This window comes from Physeter macrocephalus, chromosome 20 (assembly GCF_002837175.3).
Source record: "Physeter macrocephalus isolate SW-GA chromosome 20, ASM283717v5, whole genome shotgun sequence".
Taxonomy (NCBI): Eukaryota; Metazoa; Chordata; class Mammalia; order Artiodactyla; family Physeteridae; genus Physeter; species Physeter macrocephalus.
The window spans coordinates 70,575,459-70,595,231 of NC_041233.1; the positions used below are offsets into that span (position 1 = coordinate 70,575,459).

Genomic DNA, 19,773 nt, shown 5'->3' on the forward strand with positions numbered 1-19,773 from the left:
GCTGGGCCTGCGCGTCCGGAGCCTGTGCTCCGCAACGGGAGAGGCCGCAGCAGAGGGAGGCCCGCATACCACAAAAAAAAAAAAAAAAAGTGGCAACTACAGACGCACTAAGAGGTCTGCAGAAAGCAGCCACCAACGCTGAGAGAAGTCTAGAAGGACGAGCACAGGGCCTGCCGAGCCCACCCTCGGTGCAGTGCAATGTCTTGAGGCTGATGAGCGAGTTCTTGTTTCTTTAGTAAGAACTTCCTTCATTTTTACTTAAACACAGTGTCTCATAACTCAGATCCAATTCTCACAGTGACGCTGTAGATATCATCCATGCTGGACAAATCAAGAAACGGAGACTTAAAGCAGTTAAATAACTTGCCAAAGTCTTGAAACGATGAAGTCAGGATGCAAACCCAGGGCTGACTCCAAACACTTCAGCACGACTCCCCCCAGCCTATAAAAATACCTCCCTAAGGTTCTAAACAGGCCTCTTCCTGGTTCCCCAGGCTTAAGAGAGCAGGTGGGCTCAACATGAAGCATGTTTGAGTTACGGCCAGGATAACTCAAACACTTGGGGGCGCTACCCAGCAGGCAGCTGGATGGACATATGCTCAGAGGGTTCCTCAAACTGAACGTCCAGAGACTCCAAGGGAAATACTGGTCAGAGCAAGGGACTCGGCAGGAAACCCAGAGGAGTGGCACCAGCACACAGGTGGAATCAGAGACGCTGTGAGTGCCCGTGCCCTAGGCGCAGTCGCTCCAGCCCAGGCAGGTACTCAACAAACTAAACCAGAGTCAAGGGTACAGAAGCGTCCGGGAAAATTTCTGACCAAGTCCAGGGTATTCTTCCTAAGCCTCCCCAAAATTCGAAAGGTACCATTGTTTCTATTCAAATACAAAACCGTGCTTAGACCAGAGGTACCTGAGAACCCATCTTGCATTTGGTTGCTTTTGTTCTTGACCTAGCAATCAAAAAGGCAACAAGCAGAAGAGCATGCAAGGACCTAGGCCTTAGGAGCTGGACAAACCTGGCTTGAACTCGACCTCTTCCAAACACTAGCTGTGTGGCCTTAGGCATGTCACTCAACTTCTCTGAGTTTGGGTTTCCTCTTATATAAGATGTAAATAATGCCCCAATGCCACTCTGGGACAACACTCAGGATTAAATGAAATAATCTGTGAAGGCATCTGGTATCCTACTGCCGGGCAGCCAGCAGGCATTTCGCAAGTAATGTGTTCCACGATTGCTCTCTGGCAGAGTCATAGGCAGCTTTGACTCTGACCTCAGAGCTGGGAACTTGAATTCCCGGAGACCATCACAGCTAAACCTTCAAGCCTGAAGAGGCTTTCCATGGACATCTCAATCCTTGCTGGCAATGCCTACTTTCCTAAGGAGGAATCTTGTCACACACTAAAAAGGTATTTCAAAAAGCCGGATCCTCGGAAAAGATACACGTGACTAACCAGCCAGCATTCAAGAAGCAGTTGCCACTAAATCCAAAAGGAAGTCATTTCCAGGCAATGCCCTTCTAAAAGAAGATTCTAGAGGGATCTCAAACCCAGACAAAGGGGACTGAGATGAATGGGTAGTGCTCAAGAATTCTGACCCTCACCTGACCCCATGCACAATATAGTAGCAGTGCGTTCACTTTCCCTGCCCAGTGACGTAGCCCCCAACAGCTGTGGAATGTCAAAAACAAGGCTGCTTGGGTCTAAAGTTACCCCTCCTCCACCAGGAGAGGAAAGAAAACACATTTCTGAGTCTCTCCTTCTTTACGTTTTGCTTATGAGGAACAAATGTCGACAAGATATAGGATACACTGCTCTGTTTGCCACCAAAATGCACAGAACATAATTTTATAGGAAGCTACACCCGCTTAATTGTGATGCATTAAGTATTATGTTCATTGTTTCTGAAAGTGAGTAGAAATGAATAATTTATTTCAGACAAAGGAAACTCTTGAATATGAAACGCCTCATCTTTTAAAATTACAATTTGGAAGACAAGAATGCAAAAATACCCATAGGCAGTGAACCTTATACTGCTAATAGAAAACAATGCTTCCACTGTTTCTACTTTGTTTGCAAACATTACGTTTTTTTAAACATTCTTGAGAATAATCAGGAAAAAGACACACTAGGTTTTCACCATGTTCGCAGACGCTCAACACAGGGCTAGCATATCTAACGTTCATTTTCTGTGCTGCTTTTCCTCTCCTTTCCTGCCTACGACGTGCCTTGGCTCACCTGGAGTCCATTCCCCGAAGCCCTGCACCCCAGTCTCGGCCACCTCCTTCCAGAGCTTTCTTTTCTTTCCTGCATCCTAGTTCCCTTTCTTGATCCTCTTCCCACTCCCTCCTTGGCACTCCTTGTGCTCTGCACCCTCTTTCTGGTTTCATCATCCCCCCAAAAACTAGCACAGTGCCAGGCGCAGAGTAGGTTCTCAGAGAAGGTGACTACTGTGATTTTTAGAGAAGATAATTGATGTTTCGGACTGAACTGAATTGGTGATCATCAGTTCCGGTACGGCTATTGGTGTCTTTTTTTTCTTTCAGAGCAGAAAAAATCTACAGCCACTCCATCTACTATTGCTGTTTCATGCTAATTAATTGGGAGAGGAGGGAGAAGGGAGTTAGGGTGCATATAAAAGGAAGCGACTGGTAGTCATTCGCCTACCATTTCCCAAGCACTTTCCAGTGCTCTTCCTAAGTGTTACCACCAATAACCTTATGAATTGCATACGATTATCATCCCCATTTACAGGCAGAGTCTCTATTAACCCAGGGTCCCACAGCTAGTAAGTGCTAGAATGTGGAACTCAAATCTGGGTGTGTTTAACCCCCAAACTCTACTCTTTACCGCTGCTATTCTGCATTTCATAATTTCCTAGGATCATTGGGACCTCATCCCCTGTCCCTCCCCAGCCCCACCCCAATCTCTGGAATGAATACAGAGAGTCTGCCTGGTGGCTCTTGAGGATAGAGCTGCCCAGCTCTGGGTGTGTTCTTACAGGAAATCTGCAGTAGCATCACCTCTCCCCTTTCCCAGCCCAACGGTATCATTAAAACAACGTCATAAACACACCCTGGGCTCAAAGAAGGACAGAGAGGGTTTGCTTACTTCTTCGGAACTGCTCTGTGAGCTGTGGTAATTACTGGCTGCGGGCCCAAAGGCCCTCCCACCTCATCCTTCTCTCACCCGGCTTGCTCTGGGGTGAGCGGGCATCTCTTTCAATTAAGACAACTCCCAGCATTTAGAATCTTTGCGTTTTTATTCAGACAATCTCTTGTGAAATGTTCTGAAGCAAGTGGAGAATGTAATGCAGAAAACTGCCAAGTGACCCAGGACTAGGGAGCCAGAAGAACAAAAGAGTACATGGGAAAGAAACAAGCCATACATCGAGTCCTCCCAACAGGTGGACCACAGACAGGTAGGTCAGGGCCATCTCTCCCAGCCAGGAGGACAGCTCTGGTCTGGAGATCCAAACGCCCATGCCTGACCACTGTCCCCAGATCAGAAAGCAGATGCCCATCCTGATTCCAGGCTAGAGGGCAGCCCTGGCGTTGGGATTGGGGCTTTGCAGAAGGCAGATGGGGAGCCATTCCTCTGGGGGGTCCAAGACTGTCCACTTTCCCACTGACTTCCAGGCTGCCTCCTTTCACCAGTTAGCTCACTCAGTGTCTAAGGGGCCCCACTGAACAACTTTCAATGACACCCTTTCTCCTGTTACAAGCCAAAATGCCTCTGAGCATGAAGACTCTTCATGACCTGGCTCTAGACCGCCCTGCTTCCCGCACTCACTCCTGCTGGCACCTCTCTGCTCTGCTGTCACCTGCTCTCCATGTGCCTCAGTCCCTTCCCAGGACCACCCTGTGAGGCCCAGGCGGCCTCACTGACTGCTGCTCCGCTGCCGACCTTGGGTACCTAAATGGGGAGCTGTGTGCACTGCGTGCCTTGTGCATCTTTTCCCCCCAAGGAGAAGGTCTGAGAGAGAGAAGTTTGAACTAGACCTACACTTGCTCTGTGTCCATCAGGAGCTGAGGCAAACAGGTACCTTCTGAGATGAGGCGTTACTAACCCTAACAGCAGACCTATGTCTTTCTCTAGTCTGGAAGCATCCAGACCCCTGTGTATGCTTTTATGACACAAAACTATATAAAGTTGAGCCATATGAAATGTGTGCTATTCTACCACGTTGACCTACAAAAATGGCAATTTCATATGATTTGACCTAAAAATCCCAACAATGCTGAGTTCCATTAGCCATCATCCTTCCCTGGTTCTGCTGAGACACAGGCCAAGCCCCTGAGCATGGCAAACCTGCCTCTCTGCCCAGCTCTTCTCCCACCACTGCTCATACCCAGGGCCCCTGCCATAGAAAGCAGCTTATTACAGCACCCTGGACACTCAGTGCCTTTGCCCATGCTGTTGCCGCTGCCTAGAATGCCCTCCCCAACCACCCCTCCTTATCAAACTCCTATCTACTCCTCAAAACCCAGTTCAGAGTCCCCTTCAGCACACCCTCTCTGACCCATAACTCCATCTAGTCAGTTATTCCCTTCTTAGGGCTACATCTGAGCCTTGTACGGAGTTTCACTCATTCACCTACCACTTTGCAACATAACTTATTTAAGTTATACCTAGCCCTAAAACAAAAAAGAGAATTCTTAAAAGGCAATGGCAGGGTCCTATTTACCTCTGAATCACCTAGGCCTCTCACTAGGCTCATAGTAAGTTCTCAATAAATATGTGATGAATGAATTTGGCAGAAATGCCATTCCATCACACCAAAAAACTGAAAATTAAGAGAGATCACAGAAACTGACCAATTCTTCTCTTCATTATATTATACTTATTTTATATATAATATATTACATTACATATGTGTATATCATACACATACACACATATATATATAACTCAGTACAAAGTGTCTAAGATTTCTTCATGCTGTTTGTGCTCTTACTTTCAGGAATTATCTCTCTGGTTATATGTACGCAAATGGACGCTGCAGCAAGGGTTCTGGAGCCAGACTTCCTGGGTGAGAATGTGGCTCTTCCCATTCTTAGGCGTGTGCCCTCAGGCCAGTTCCTTACTTGGGTCTCAGTTTCCTATCTACCAAGTGGGGCTAAGAACACCTTCTACTAAACAAGGTTGACACACGTTATTGCGTGTAAAACACCTAGCTCATTGCCTCTCACCGCTGTTGTAATTACTATTTTTATTTCTCTTAAGGTCTCATGTGGAGGGTAACCGTTTTCAATTGGGAGTATGTTTAGAGTTCCAGCCTGTTCACGCCTTTTCCCATTCTAATGCCACTTGCCATTCCTAAGCATACAAGAATATAATGGTTCCATCAAGGACTCTCCAGAATTCTCCAATCTCCTAGTATCTTCTTATAAAGAGTTTATTTGAAACTCATACTAACAGGGATCAATGAAACATTTCATAAACATGGCCTTTAAGAAACCTGCTGGCCTCTTCCTACAAAGAATGCAATCAATACTTATTTTCATACATAATTAACTGTACACAAAACAATCATGTACAAAAGGCAACAGAAATAACAGTTGGCACGGTGTTTCTTAGACCATTAGGAGGAACGTAAAGGAAAGTAGTACCAGCATGACAGAAGACAAATGAATAACATATTAGGTCACCTTAAAGTGGGACTAAACTATGTATTCCTTTCTTTACCACTGTGTAATGCTATTTATATGACAACATGACAAAAAAAAATGGCCCTAGGCGTTCTGCTCTACTTTAGAAACCTTCCATCTCACACTGAAATGAAAAAAGATACAAACCAGAAATTTCTTGTCGGTTAATATTTCTGCAGTTCCGCAGGAATGGTTTTAATAGCATGCATGTTCTGGATTTTGCTTGTCAATTAAGAACCGATCGGAATGCAAGGCTAAATATTAAAATAATAGATACTGGTTTATATTTCAACTTTAAAGGTTTTTTGTCAAATAGTGTTTTAAGGTGGAAGACAGAGGAAGGGAAACTGGGAATTAAGGAGGTAGAGTAGGATCTAGACAGTTCCTCCTTAATAAAGGATCGGGTCGGTATTTAAAATTTCATCACATAACAGTAGAAAGAGCACAGGCTTTGGAGATGCAGAAATAAGATGCGAAACTTAACTCTTCCACTTACTGGCTGTGTGGCACTGCGAAAATTAATCAACCTCTCTGATCTCAGGTTTCCTTCTCAAAAATCAGAGATCGTTATACCTACCTTTTAGCATGGTTGGGGACCAAAAGGAAATAATGACCTTGAACAGGCAGCCCAGCCCGTGCAGGGCACTCAGGGGCTCCCCAGGGAACTCCTCTCCCCACACTCACCTCCTCTTTAAAGAGACTGCAGGTCTGGCGATAACACAGCTCTAGGACTACGGGCAGAGTCCCAGAGGCAACTGTGGTTTGACCAAAAATAGGCCATTTGACCAAATGATTAAAAGTCTGTCATATGCTAATGCTCGGACAGGGCGGACCGAGGGCCAATTTAGTAGGAGTAAATTGCAATTGATTTTCGAAGAAATTGCTTGTTCTCTTGCCTTTCCTCAGCTGTGTCACACTCTCTCACCCATAGCTGCCTTTGTCACAGCCAGAACCAACTGAAACACGTGTCAAGGAAGATCTTTTTGAGGCAAAATGTTTAATAATACAGACATCCACACTCACACACACTGTAAATACACACACACATGAACAGGCAGATATATACATATATCTCTATCTGTGCATGTGTATGCACATGTTTATATAGATGTTCTAGAGGGCTCAAATTTAGAAACAATTCTGTACCATGACCGTACCCTTCTGTGTGTTTTACAAAATCCCTCTGTGGTTAGAGAGCTACCCTGAGTCATTTTTATTTTTACAACAGACTACTATTTGAAGAAAGATCAGAAAAGAGCATACCCCTAAAATCTCCTCTCCATGCTTTCCCCAGCCCGATCTGTGCAAATCCCTGGCTATGAAAAGAAAATGGTTAAAAGATCAAAGAAGATAAAAAATCATAAGAATAAAGGTTAACAGTGGCTGCTTTCACCCCTAATTTCTGATATGGTGATAGACCCTCTTAGAACATTAATTAGAATGGGAAGAGAGATGAAAGAAATGCCCGGGGGACATAATAAATTAGCCCCTTATGCAAATTACCCATTCGTTCTCATCACTGACCCAGCTAGTTGAGTCCCTAAATTACAGGAAGTGGTTAGCTTCTTTAACAAAAAATTCCAGACAAAAGATTAATTTTTTTTTTAATCTGAAGGCTGAGAGGGTGTAAAGCGACAAATAATTTCTCAGTTTTCCTTGCAGACAGTTCTGAAGGGGGCCAAAAGATGTGAAAATCAACATTCTGGCCACTGGCTCCGGTTACCAAACACAGACCTATTAAATAACCCTTGTTCTGAAACAATTCCGAAACAATGGACAGCCACCCGCTTAACTAAAGTCTAAGGCTGTGCTTCTCACCCTAACTGTGTGAACAAAGTCTGGTATCCTAAAAGGGGCCGAGGGGCAGGTGAAGGACAATTTTAAAGGAGGTAGGGAAATGCCAGGAGATGGAGAGTTTCAAATATCCATTTAAAAACAAACACACACCTAATTTTACTTGTCATCACTGTCCTAGACAATTTATGTTTTACTGTCCTAGAAATTTATGGAACTCTCAGTTTTCTTATCAGTAAAATAAGGGGATTGGACTAGAATGACCTCCAAAAGTCCTACGGCACCTACAATCCAGGGATTTTATTTACCTCTTTGTTTTCACACAGTACTTCTGATCATTTAATTTGTTTAAATATAATCTTATGACATGCATTTTGTCTTCTGAACTCACTCCTGGCTTCCTTTTCTCTCTCCTACTATCATTTTCCCCTTTTCCTTATTTTCTCCTCTTATTTCTTATTTTATCTTCTTCCATGTATTCAAATGAGATGCTTTAAATACATTCTGGTTCAAAGTAAGGTACATATTGAATAAATCATACTTTATAAATGTTATTAATATGAAAAATATATATGGCAAGATGACGAGTTTCTCTAGCATGAAGAAAAGGCTAGAAAGAAAAACTGTAAGTCGCAGAATAATACAAGATTCAATATGCAGGCCCTTAGAGAAAGAAGGAAAATATGTTACAGGTCATCTCATCCACTGCCCTCATTTTACAAAAGGAGGAGAGGTCTCTAAGGAAGAGTAGACACTTGCCCAAGGTCACCAGCTAGTTAGAGGTAAAGCTGGAAGCAGAACACAGTCTCCTGACTCCTGGACCAGTGCTCTTTGGACCAAACAATCCCCATAACTTCTCTTGAGAATTCGCCACTGTATCCCAAAGAACAAAAATGGACATCCTTTGGAAAGAATAAGCTTTGACAGCAGAACAATTAAGAGATGGCAGAAAGAAATACTTCGGAGGACTAAGGAAAAGGAATGAGGACAGACATATTGGCTATAAGTAATTTTGCACCTTGTAACAATCTTCAGTTCATGCAATTACCTGTCACTCACTGATGTTTTATCTCCCCTCTTCTGGTAACGGGACCTACAGTAACTCTATGCAAAACATTTCACTGTCTCTAAGTTCACAGCCTGCACTGGAACATTCCGGCCTTTGCCAGAAGTATCCAGACAGTGGAATGACCTGATGCTTTACTCATGAAACTTCTTGATGTTGACAGTTAATCTAAATAATAAAATTTGCCTTTAGGAAGTGGCCAGTGACACAAGAAGACACAGATTCCTCAGGTCATAAGGCAGGTAATAAGAAAGCATGTGTAGACTACGACTCCATTTTTGTAAAAAAGGAAAAAAAAGTTAAATATATATGTGTACACATACACATATATATATTCATATATATATGTATATGTATATATATATGAAAAAAACCTGAAAAGGCTTGTATCAGATGTTTACAGTGGTTATCTTTGAGAGCAGAGACTATGAGTGGTTTAAATTTGCTTTCCTTTTCTATCTCTTTGTAATTTCTTATTGTTGTACAATAAAAATGGGTCACTGAGGGGCTGGAGAGCGAGAGGATAAAAGCCAAAAGTAGTGGTGTGTGAAAGTGAAATGTAAGTGTACTTAGCAGAGCCTGTGGAGACGGAAGCCTCTCCCAGCTTTAAGGCATGCCCTTCTCAGGGAGCAGTAATTCTTCCCGCTATGAGGGGCGTTGCAAAGAAGATTTATGGGGAGAGGTTAGAAGAATGGAAATCAGTCAAGCTGAGAAGGGTAGGCTGATCACAAGAATCCTTAAGCACAGGAAGAGCTCCCACCCCGGGTGATAGCCAGCTGCAGCAAACTCACCTCTGACCAAAGAGCTTAAGGAAGGACAGGGCCCCAGAGGAACAGGGGGATTCAGAGCAGGAAAAAGGAAGACCTTCCCCAAAGGGGATTTAAGACTCAAACTGGGTTATTAAGAGATAGGGCTGGGGCTTCCCTGGTGGCGCAGTGGTTAAGAATCTGCCTGCCAATGCAGGGGACACGGGTTCGAGCCCTGGTCCGAGAAGATCCCACATGCTGCGGAGCAACTATGCCCGTACGCCACAACTACTGAGCCTGTGTTCTACAGCCCGTGAGCCACAACTACTGAGCCCGCGAGCCACAACTACTGAAGCCCGCGCGCCTAGAACCCGTGCTCCACAAGAGAAGCCACTGCAATGAGAAGCCCGTGCACCGCAACGAAGAGTAGCCTCCACTCGCCGCAACTAGAGAAAGCCCGCGCAACAAAGACCTAACGCAGACAAAAATAAATAAAAATAAAATAAATTTAAAAAAAAGAGAGAGATAGGGCTTCCTCCAGGGCCCTTTATATATTGGATAGATTTCTTATTTCTTGTCCAAGCTAGTTTATGAGCAGCCTTCCTGAAGGCTTGGGGTTGCTATCCTTTTCAAGACATAGGATCCTTGTTCCGATACGGGAATACAGTCTGCGGAAAAAGAGTCCCACTCTTGGAGTCAGGAGTGAGCCAACAGCTAACACGGCCCTGGTACAGCATTAAAAATGACTGAGATTTATTGAGGACCAATTATAGTTCAGGCACTAAGCAAGGCATTTTACATACAGCCTTTTTAATTCCCAAGAACCTGTAAGGGAGGCATTATCATCATCTCATCTTACATCCAAAAAGTCTGAGGTACAATGAGATCAAACGACCTGCCAAAGACAAAGTAAGCGGCAGAGCTGGGGATGCACCCAGGTGAGTGGAATTCCAGGGCACATGTTCTTTCACCATCGCGTACAAAGATGAAGAGGCGCGAAGCTGCCCAGAGCACTGGTGGGACAGCAGCCGGTCAACCTGGGTTGTTTAGACATGGGGTCGCTGGGGTGAGATAGAAGGTCGATTAATAGAAGAATCTATGAAGGGAGACTGAAACCAGATCATTCCTGGAAGTCACCAAGGTGTTAAGGTAACATCTGGCAATGGGTGGCCAGGTTGGACTGGGAGAGACTAGACACAAGGGTGGGGCCAGTAAGAAGGCCAACGCAAAGTTCAAGTAAAAGATAAGGTGGGTAGATTAAGGGAATGGAGAGAGAAGAGCAATCCAAAAGACAGCAGGCAATTTCAGCCGGACTTAGTGATGGGTCCAGTGGAAGGAGTGAAGAGGGTAGAGGAGATGCTGGAGATGATTCCAAAGCTTATGAGTTAGACAGATAATGCCATTATATAAGACAGGAGACTCAGGAAGAGAAGAATGTAAGGAGAAAAGGCGAGGGATGATGAGATCCTTTTTGGATGTGCTGAGTTTGAAGTAACTGAGATACATCCAGATGGAATCATCCAGGATTCAGCTGGAAATGCTGGTTTAGAGCTCAGGAGAGGATGGAATAGGAGGGGAGGCTCTGAGTCATCGTTGTACATGGTAGCTGAGGTCCCAGAGATGGATGAGGTTTGTCCAGAGAGTATGCAGAAGAGAAAGAGGCCGACACTGATCTCCCCAAAGGCAGTGCCAAGTAAAGGTTCTGGAGGTGACCCTCAAGCAGTGTGGCCCTGGCCAAATTGCTTCCCCTCTTTGAACTTCAGTTCTGTAAAAGCAGAGGATTAGACGATCTCTAAGTCCTTTCTCTGACATTCAACCACTCATGGTTAATGAGACGCCTGCTCAGAGCCAGGAAAGATGCTCGGTGCTGAGCGAACACCCGCCATTACAAGCAAATCCCTGACTTTCCAGTAGGAAAGACAGACACATAAAATAAGTCCTCTCGATAGTCTGTGATTAACAGCGATCATAAAGGCAAGAGTGAACTGCAGCATGAGAGTGTCCTGAGTGGAAGTGCCTGTCTGGGGGAATTCCAACATGGCCCTCAGAGATGAAACCTGATCTTGGTCTTGAAGAACTAATAGAAACCTCCCAAACAAAGGCAAAGCCAAGTGTCAAGGCATGGGAAAGTGAACGCACATGAAATATCTGGGAATTGATTGATCAGTGAGCTTGACTGGAGAGGTGATGTGGCTTAGAGAGGAAGGGCAGGGCCAAGCTAGCCTACAAAGGAATTTACCATATGCCAGGATAGATAAAAAAGAACTTATAGGAGTTCTCAAATATAGTGACAACATGATTAGAGAGCTGAGTGGAAAGGAGAGGACCACGATATACCCCGAGCAGCTGGTATTTACAAGCCCTTCTCTCTTATCATGATTTGACAAGACAGCAGATGATCTTATAAGGCTCTTCTTCAACATATAAAAATTTTAAGAAAGTTTTTGTTTAATAGTTACACATATATGATGGTACATTAAAACAGAAATGCTAAACACGGCTCATTATTGATAGCATCGTTCAAAAAGGGGACAGACTCAAAAGAGAGTTTAGGGGCATCCGATTCTGGGCAAGCCGTTTCCAATTACTTGGGAACCAATCTCAAGATCCTAAGGCTTCCTGGGAAGGTCTAAGCCACTCCTGAGACTTAGTAGGGAAATGGTGGCAAAGCCAGAGACCTAGAACTTCGTCGTTCACCAAATCAGATTTAGGATGTTCAAATCCCAGCCTCAGGACCAATAAATATGTTTAAAAAAAAAATTCCCAGCGTCACTCTTTCCCCATGATCTCTCCACTTGACTCTTGTTTACAATACCACCAACTTTGATTACATTTGAGGAAGGTCTGGCATTTCTTGATTCTTCTCTACAAAATCTAACCTTCCAATCAATACTTTTAAACATTGGAGCCCTTTTTTTAATCTCTCGCTGCCACAGAGGGCCTTACATCGCCCTCTGATACTCCATCTTCAGGCTCTTCTCTGCACCCACTGCACTTTCCAAATTTCTCACTGCTTTGTTCTCCCCCTCCAGAGAGTCCAAAAACATTGCAGACAGGCTCATCTTCCTTTCAAATCACTATTTCTTGCTGCTTCTTGAACGTTTGTGAAGAAGAAAAGGTGAGGCAGAATGGAGGTTAAAGAGCAGAGTTGTGGCTGAGAGACACAGATGTGAAACACCACCTGATAGCTCCATCCTCTGAGCGCCCACAGAGCTCTGCCCTCTTGGCTCCCAAGACACCTTCCTTGTTCTCTCCTCTCCTCCGACGTCCTCTTGCACTGGCTCACTTTTTCCGTTGTGTCCTCTAGCTCACTGCCTGGTGAGACCCCTAAAAACCACACCAGCATCCACTCACAGAAAAGGCACTTCCTAGAGCCCTTCAAAGTGCCTTAGAGGCCAACGCTTCCGCTTCCGCTATTGCGTTTCCAGGAGAATAATCCCTCCAACCTCCCACTGCAATTCTCACCAGACTAGGCTGCTTTATTTCCCTTCTGTAGCTCAGGCCTCTGATGACAGTTTTTAGATTCTACCTTATTTTTGTTCCCTTCCTTGTTCCCGCCATGGATAATACCTCAATATGGCCTTTTAACTGGTGATCAAGTAAACAATGGCAAAGATGGCTGTGGGTTTGAAGAGTCCAAAGAAAATGGAAACTCAAGAACGTCAAACATGTCTTGTTCGGTGAGAGGATTCAGCTCGCACTTAGTGTATGTGGATAAACATCCTCTTCCCCTTGGGTAGAGGGATCAAAATATGAAAACTCTGATTACTACCCTATCTGTAAAAGGCAAAGGCCCTGTTGTCCTGGTTTCCTCGGAGAGACTCTCAAGACAGAGAGACTCTCATCAACAGCAACACTCATCATCCTGATCCTCTGTCCCTCTCCGTCCTCCAAATGCCAAACTGGATAATATGCATTACTCAATGACTTAAAACCTCTCAAGGCTCCCTTTGGCTTTCCTATACCCACTTAGGAACACAGTCACTGTCAGAGGTCAAAGCTCATTACGGCTGGAACCTAAATCCAACGCCCTTGAGATAGAAAATGTAGCGCTAGACAAGACCTTCCTGGCTCTGAGCCATTCGTTATGGCTTCTGGGACCTCGGTAGGCTGGGTCTCACAAACTGAGCATCATATTTGCTATGAAAAGACACCAGTTTGAGAGAGGGATCCAAAAGAATGAATGAGGGGGACTTGGTCCGTGTGGAAGAATTTCTGACACTCATCAAAGAAATCCAGACAAGCCAGCGGTATCCGAGAATGACCAAGTCACTTTAAGTGGAGAATGAACGCTAGGGTTGAAAAAGCAAATGTAGGAGCACAGAGGAGGGATTCTGAAGGTGTCCTCAATCTTCCCTCAGAATCATGGGCTGTTAGGACTGGAGATTTTTACTCCAATGGCCTCATTATACCAAGAAAAGAGAGACCCAGAGAGGGGGAAATGAGTCTACTGCAGCCCTATAGCTCATAACAGTTTTGAAATTAAAACCCAAATGAACCTTCCTCCTTACCTACTTCCTCACCCTCACTGTCCCTGGGGAGGTTCGTATCCTTCCAGGCACCAGTACAAAGACTGAGGAGTAATGCTTCCGTGGGGCAGGCAGCCAGCAAGAGGCACTGCCCCTCACGGTGCTAGGAAGGCCAGGTTGGTTTCTGGCACCCCATCCTAGTTCCTACTGACCTGCTCCCAAGAGAGCTCAGATGGTCACATACTCTTGTCTGTGCATTCCCGCCTCACTGCCTTCAGCCACTGTCCTGGCTGGGCCAAAGGGACAGACGGCATTAATAGGGATTTGCGGTGGAAGTTACCAGCATTATTCAGGATAATATATGAACACCTCTGAAACTAAACTTGTCCCCTTATATTTTATCCTGAAACAGACCACACACACACACACACACACACACACACACACACACACACACACACTTTTCCTCCGAACCAAAAGCATAATATAGAGGAGTGCTTCTCAAGCTTCATGTGCATATGAAGCACCCAGCCCAGGGATCTTCTTAAAATGCAAATTCTCATTCAGTAGCTCTGGGATGGAGCCTGAGATTCCACACTTCTACCAAACTCCCAGGTGATGTCCGTGCTGCTGGTCTGAGGACCACATTCTGAGTAGCAAGAGGCAGATGTTACAAAATCTTGCAAACAAATATAGGTTTAAATTCTCGTTCCACCAATTAGGAGCTCTGTGATCTTGGGCTGGTTTCCTAAGTTCACCCTGCCTCAATCATCTCATCTCTAAAATGGAAATAACAATATCTAAGATGCACTTGATGATGACTACATAAGTTAATGATGAAGAGATCTTAAACAGTACCTGGCATATAATAAGAGCTTAATAAATGTCAATTGCTGGCTGCCTCTAAGATTCATGAGGGCAGATAGGACATCTGTCTGGCTCACTGCCAAAATCCCAAAGGTGAGAATGTATGTAGAATGGATGTCCGTGAATGAATGAATGAATGAATGTGTGTATAATACACCCACACATAATTCCAGTATTTACATACTTCCTTGGTTCTATGTCTTTCTGCAGGAAAACATAAAACATTTAGAACACCAGAACACTCTCACCAGTACGAAACCACCATATCTCACAGAAACAAATTCAACGTGAACCACCATGTTTAACCACCAAGAAACATACAATTTGTGATGGCTATATATACTTGAGAAAAAGTCTTAAATGTAAACAAAAGAAGCCAACATCAGTCTGGAATCTGTATGTCATTAAGGGAAATCACTGCCTTACTCATTATTTATGGGGCTGTCTGAATGCAGATGTTATGAAAACTAAGGTCACTTCCAAACCACATGTAGATTTGCAAAGAGAGACAAAACAGACTATGGGAATTGAGACCACTTTTGAAAGGGCAGTAATACATTCTCCTGTACTTGTACACACTTGCTCAGGAAAAATTAGAAACAAAAAAAACTGTTAACAAATGGTTGAGCTCAATCTTTTAAATCAAAGGCAGACAAGTGAGTCCATCCAAAATTCTTCAACAATCTAAGATTATCTTCAGACGTCTCGTAAAGTAAAGTGGCATCATTTAAACATATCCCATTTCCAGGGAGGCACCGTGTACAGTACGCAGCAAGAAGGGAATACGATTGCCACCTACAGACAGAAGTGGCACTCCCTTTGCAAGAGTTGGCCAATCATATTTCAATGAGGAAAAAAAAATTCAACAAAGTCACCTCCTTCCAACCTCTCTCAAACCACCACACAACATTACTTCATTTAGAATTACTTTCAAGCCATACAATCATCTCTAGGCATTCTGCCTCTTCATTATCATCATCCTATTTCTAATTTCCCAGAAACACTGTGCCATTCAACTGTCTACTTATACACTGCTTGAGAGCCAAAGAGAATGTAAGCCAATGGATTTCAAGCAGGCGAAGGCATCAGAGTGGAAGTATAAATCTGCTTACCTGGTATGAATGGGACTACCCGGAATATATCAGACAATCTGCTGTTAACTGGTTCATATGGGGAATCTTCAAGCAGATCATTTCCTAAAAACAACAGAAAGATTGGGCTCAGATATGGAAAATAGACATATTTCAGTCAGTTTTTGTTACTGAATCTGAATTCTAATTATGTTATGATTGTGTAACAAAAAGATGCTGAAACTTTCAAAGATTTCAAATGCATCTATTTGGCTCTGGTTATTTCTTTTCATTCTCTCTGCCTCTGTTGTCCTTGCTCTCCCCATAGTGCCATGAAAACATTGGACAGCAACCCAGCCTGATCTTGCCAGAAAACTCTCCCACTCTTTGCAAAGGAATGAAATCAGAGAGGAAGGAACCAGTGACATCACAAGCCCAGCTTGCCTTCAGGAGCCAATAGAAGAAAGCTGGCCCCAAAGCTGGCCCTTTTTCTTACTCCCAAAAAATGGCATGCAGTCAGAAAGCAGGTACCCTGGCTATTAAACACTCAGTCTCTGAAACAGGTTTTCATTAATAGGTGCTGGAGGAAGTGGCAGCTGAGAGGTCAAATCTGTATATTACAAATTTTCAGCCTGAGACTCAGTGGAGAATGAATGCACTGAATGTTTGAGTTAGATTTATAAACATGAGCCACCTCTGGCACACAAGGACCAAAAAATTGCCCTTGTCATGGATGACTGTGACAAGTAGACCTTTCCCTCTCTGAGCCACTTCTGCATTAACCAAGGCTGAACTACACCAGCTGGTTTAAGACTCAGCTAATCTAAGATGACAAAATTTTTTTTTCCCACATCTGCTTTTGATCAGGTTTGAGGGGGGTAAAGATAGAATAGATTCCACTGGACCTTTCATCCTCGATTCTTTATCTTATGTCAGTATAGACAGAAGGAAAGAAGAGAGGGGGAAACTCCAGGCAAGATGCAGCGCAAGCCTTTGGATTATTCTGTGAAGCCAGCTCTCCTCGTTGGAGAGAAGTTGCAGGTTCCTTGGCGTGGCCTTTAATGGATTCCTACTCCGATGTTCTGACCAAGTTTCAAAGAGGTCAGCGGGGTCCCTGGGATGTCCCTTCACCCCCTCACGGGTTTTCCAACAACCAGGCCGGCAGCAAACACCAGCTGCCCACGTCCCTGGGGGCCAATGAAAGGTCCTCATTCTGCAGCTGGGGAGAAGTGAGTGGAGGATGAGGTCAGCCGGACCCCGGGCCTAGGGACCTGCCTGCCTTCAGGGGCTGGGGGAGGGGGGAAGAAGACGGTCGCGTACCCTGCAGGCTCTGGTACATGCTCCAGTAGATGCGCAGACAGTTCTTCTCCTTCTTCATACCCCGCTTGCAGCGGCAGTTGTAAAGCGACTTCTGTTTGAGGGCCTCCATGGCGCTGCGGCACTCGTCCTTGGCCTCCAGGCCCGATGTCAAGCTGAAGTTGGTCTCCTTGCCCGCCACGCACTGCCTGAGCGTGCGGTACTTGGTGCTGCAGCTCTGCTCCTTCAAGCACTGATCGCTGGCTTTCACGCAGTCCAGGCGGTCCCCGCCAATGACCTCGGCCGACAGGAGCACGTCTTGCGGGGGAGGGGAGGGAGCGTGAGTGCGGCTGGGCTGGGGCGCGGTGCGCCAGCCGTGGGGGAAGGACGCGCGCAGGAGCAGCCTTCTGCGGCTCCCGGCTCCCGGAGCGCGTCCGCCCCCCTACGCCTGGGAGTCCATCTTCCCGGCCGGGCACCTCCTGCCGCTAGTCTCCCCCCACCCAACCCCCGGGGCGCCCCGAGGCTTTGCGGGCTTTTCGCGGTTAGCCCGCGAGCCAACGCAGCCCACCGCGCGTGCAGGCCCTGCCGCCCCGGGACCGACCAGCCTCAGCGGCTGCTCGGCCTCCAGGGCCGCCCTCCCGCCGTCCTCGGCTCCAGCCACTCTCTCGGCCCGGCCCGACTGAAGCCTGGGGGCTTTCGGCAGGGGAGAACGGCGGCGGGCTCGGAGTCGCACGCGGAGAGGGCGAGCCCTGATACCCGGCCCGCCTGGCGGGGAGCACCGAGATGTTATTCCGGGAAAAGTTTTCCCTTCCAAGTTTGCTCTCCAGGCCCGGCGCTCGCCCACACCTCATCTGCCCCCCCGCGCCTCCGCAAGCTCCCCGGGACTTGCAAGGGGCGTCGGGCTTGGGGCTGGAGGGCTCGGACGCTTTAATTTCCCGCCAGGCTAGGTCATTAAGAACGTAGGAAACAAAAACCAAGGAAGAAAAGCTGCGGGCAAGTGCCGAGCCGCCCCTGCCCCACCCCCCAGCCCGGGGTGCTGAGGATTCAGGATCCCCTTCCCCAAAACGAAACTTCACCGTCCCACACCCACTGCGCCCGCGCCGCAATTTTTTTGGGGGGTGGGGGCGGCTGGGGGGCTGCCTCTAGTACTCTCCAAGAAGACTCAGCGGATAAGAAAGCTAGCGGCGGCCTCGACTTACCCAGAAGCGGCAGTACGAAGTACAGGGTCGCCAAGAACATGGTGCCGGAGCGCAGCTGGTCCCCGCCCCCCCGAAAATCCAGAGCTGCCGCTGGGTCTCGCCGAGGGAGCTCAGCATTAAGCGATCCCCGGACGGCCGCGCTGCTCTGGCCGCCCAAAGTTCAGCTCCATCCAATGCGAGAGGAGACTCCCCGGTCCGTCCGCCGCCACCGCCGCCGGCGACTCAAGCTCCGGGAGGGCTGCTGGCGAGAGGGCGGGAGGCGGTTCCGCTTTTAGGGGTTCAGGTCCGACCCAACCTGGAAGGGAGAGCGCGCTTTGAAACGAGAGCGGAGAGTGCTGGAGCCTCCCCCGCCGCTCTGCCCTCCCCTGCTCCCGCCTAGGGGGACTTTTTAGCGCCTGGGTGAGGGCCCACCCCCTGCCCGGGTCGGAGCGCGGGGAGGGGGTGCCGGGGGTGCATGTGCGTGTATTCCGGGGAGCCGCCTGCACGGGCAGGGTGGAGGCTGGAGAGGTCGGAGGCGGGCTCCCGAAGTCCAAGGGGGTGTCTATTGGGTCCAACCCAAGAGGCTGAACGCAAGCAAATAAATAAATAACGTTACTTTCCGAGCGGGGCGAGCGGAGCCGGCCGCTGCCTGGAGTCTAAGCACTCGGCGGCAGCAGCTCTTTCTCGCGGAAAAAGCCCCTTCTCCCGGGAAGTTCGCCACCCCCCTCGTCGCGCCAGCGAGCTCGCTCAGCCAGCCCTCCCCACCCAAACCACCAATCGCTGCCCCCCATCGCTGTATCACCTCCTCCCCGGGCTCGCCTCCGTTCCGAGGCAGCCTGGAGAGGGGGAACCTACGTCCCGGTTGGGGCCGAAACCCGGCTCCTGCGCCCCTACCCGCCGCTCGGTCCTCTACTTGCTCCCTGGCGTCCGCGCCGCGCACACACTAGCCCAGCGCCCTGGCGTCCGGCGCATCAACGCTGCCACCCAGGCCGAGCGCACGGGCCCGCAGCCCCGGAGCGCCAGGGCAGGTGCAGCCCCGCGCCGCGCACGCCCCTGGGCGCAAAGTTGAGGGGCGCCTATAAGAGGGGTAGAGGGGAGCGGGGGAGCGGCGACGGGTTCCCAAGCCGACAGAATGAGAAAACTCTCTCCAAATGCCACCAACCTTGGCTCAATCGACCGTTTCCAGCTGCGGCGAGAAGCCAGTTTATTTATTTATTTATTTATTTATGGGGGGCGGGGCGGGTTCTCTCCCTCTCCTTCCCTTTCCAGGCTCACGTCTCTGCGCTACGAAGAAAGATGCAGTAATCTCCGAGAGCTCAGAAGACAGAGTTGGGCCAGGATGATTTCCCAGCAGAGCCGCGGCTCGGATGCCCTTTAGGGATGTTAGTGTTTATTGGGAGATGCGCGGCGGGCAGCGGGTTCCGAGGCCAGAGTTTTTTGCCAGAGGCCCCTCCGCCTGCCCCTGCCCCTGCCACCCCGTAGCACACCGCCAGCCCCCTCTGATACTCGCCGGCAGGGACGCCGCAGATACACACACTCGCGGGCGGTGGGGCCCGGGGCCAGATCCCGCCGGCGCGCACAGGACGCAGAGCGCTCTGCAGCCGGCCGCTAGCGCCGCTAGTCTGTCTCTCTCTCTCTG

General features: G+C 47.6%; 1 protein-coding gene across 5 annotated transcripts in view; it reads right to left on the minus strand.

The window, feature by feature from the left end:
• GFRA1 (GDNF family receptor alpha 1) overlaps positions 1–19,049 on the minus strand; it is a 231,968-nt gene extending 212,919 nt beyond the window's left edge. For 2 of the 5 annotated variants that reach the window (XR_003677599.2, XR_003677600.2), the window contains exons 1-3: positions 18,156–18,534; positions 16,981–17,274; positions 15,703–15,786 (exon numbers count right to left, since the gene is read on the minus strand). Coding sequence is in view for 3 of the 5 variants with exons in the window: in XM_028481528.2 (XP_028337329.1) it covers positions 15,703–15,786; positions 16,981–17,274; positions 18,156–18,195 (418 nt within the window). In the remaining 2 variants the exon portion in view is untranslated. Of the gene's footprint in view, positions 1–15,702; positions 15,787–16,980; positions 17,275–18,155; positions 18,823–19,028 lie in introns of those variants that run through there. The other 3 variants (XM_028481528.2, XM_028481527.1, XM_024121649.3) reach the window with 3 other exon arrangements.
• Between the last annotated feature and the right edge of the window lie 724 nt (positions 19,050–19,773).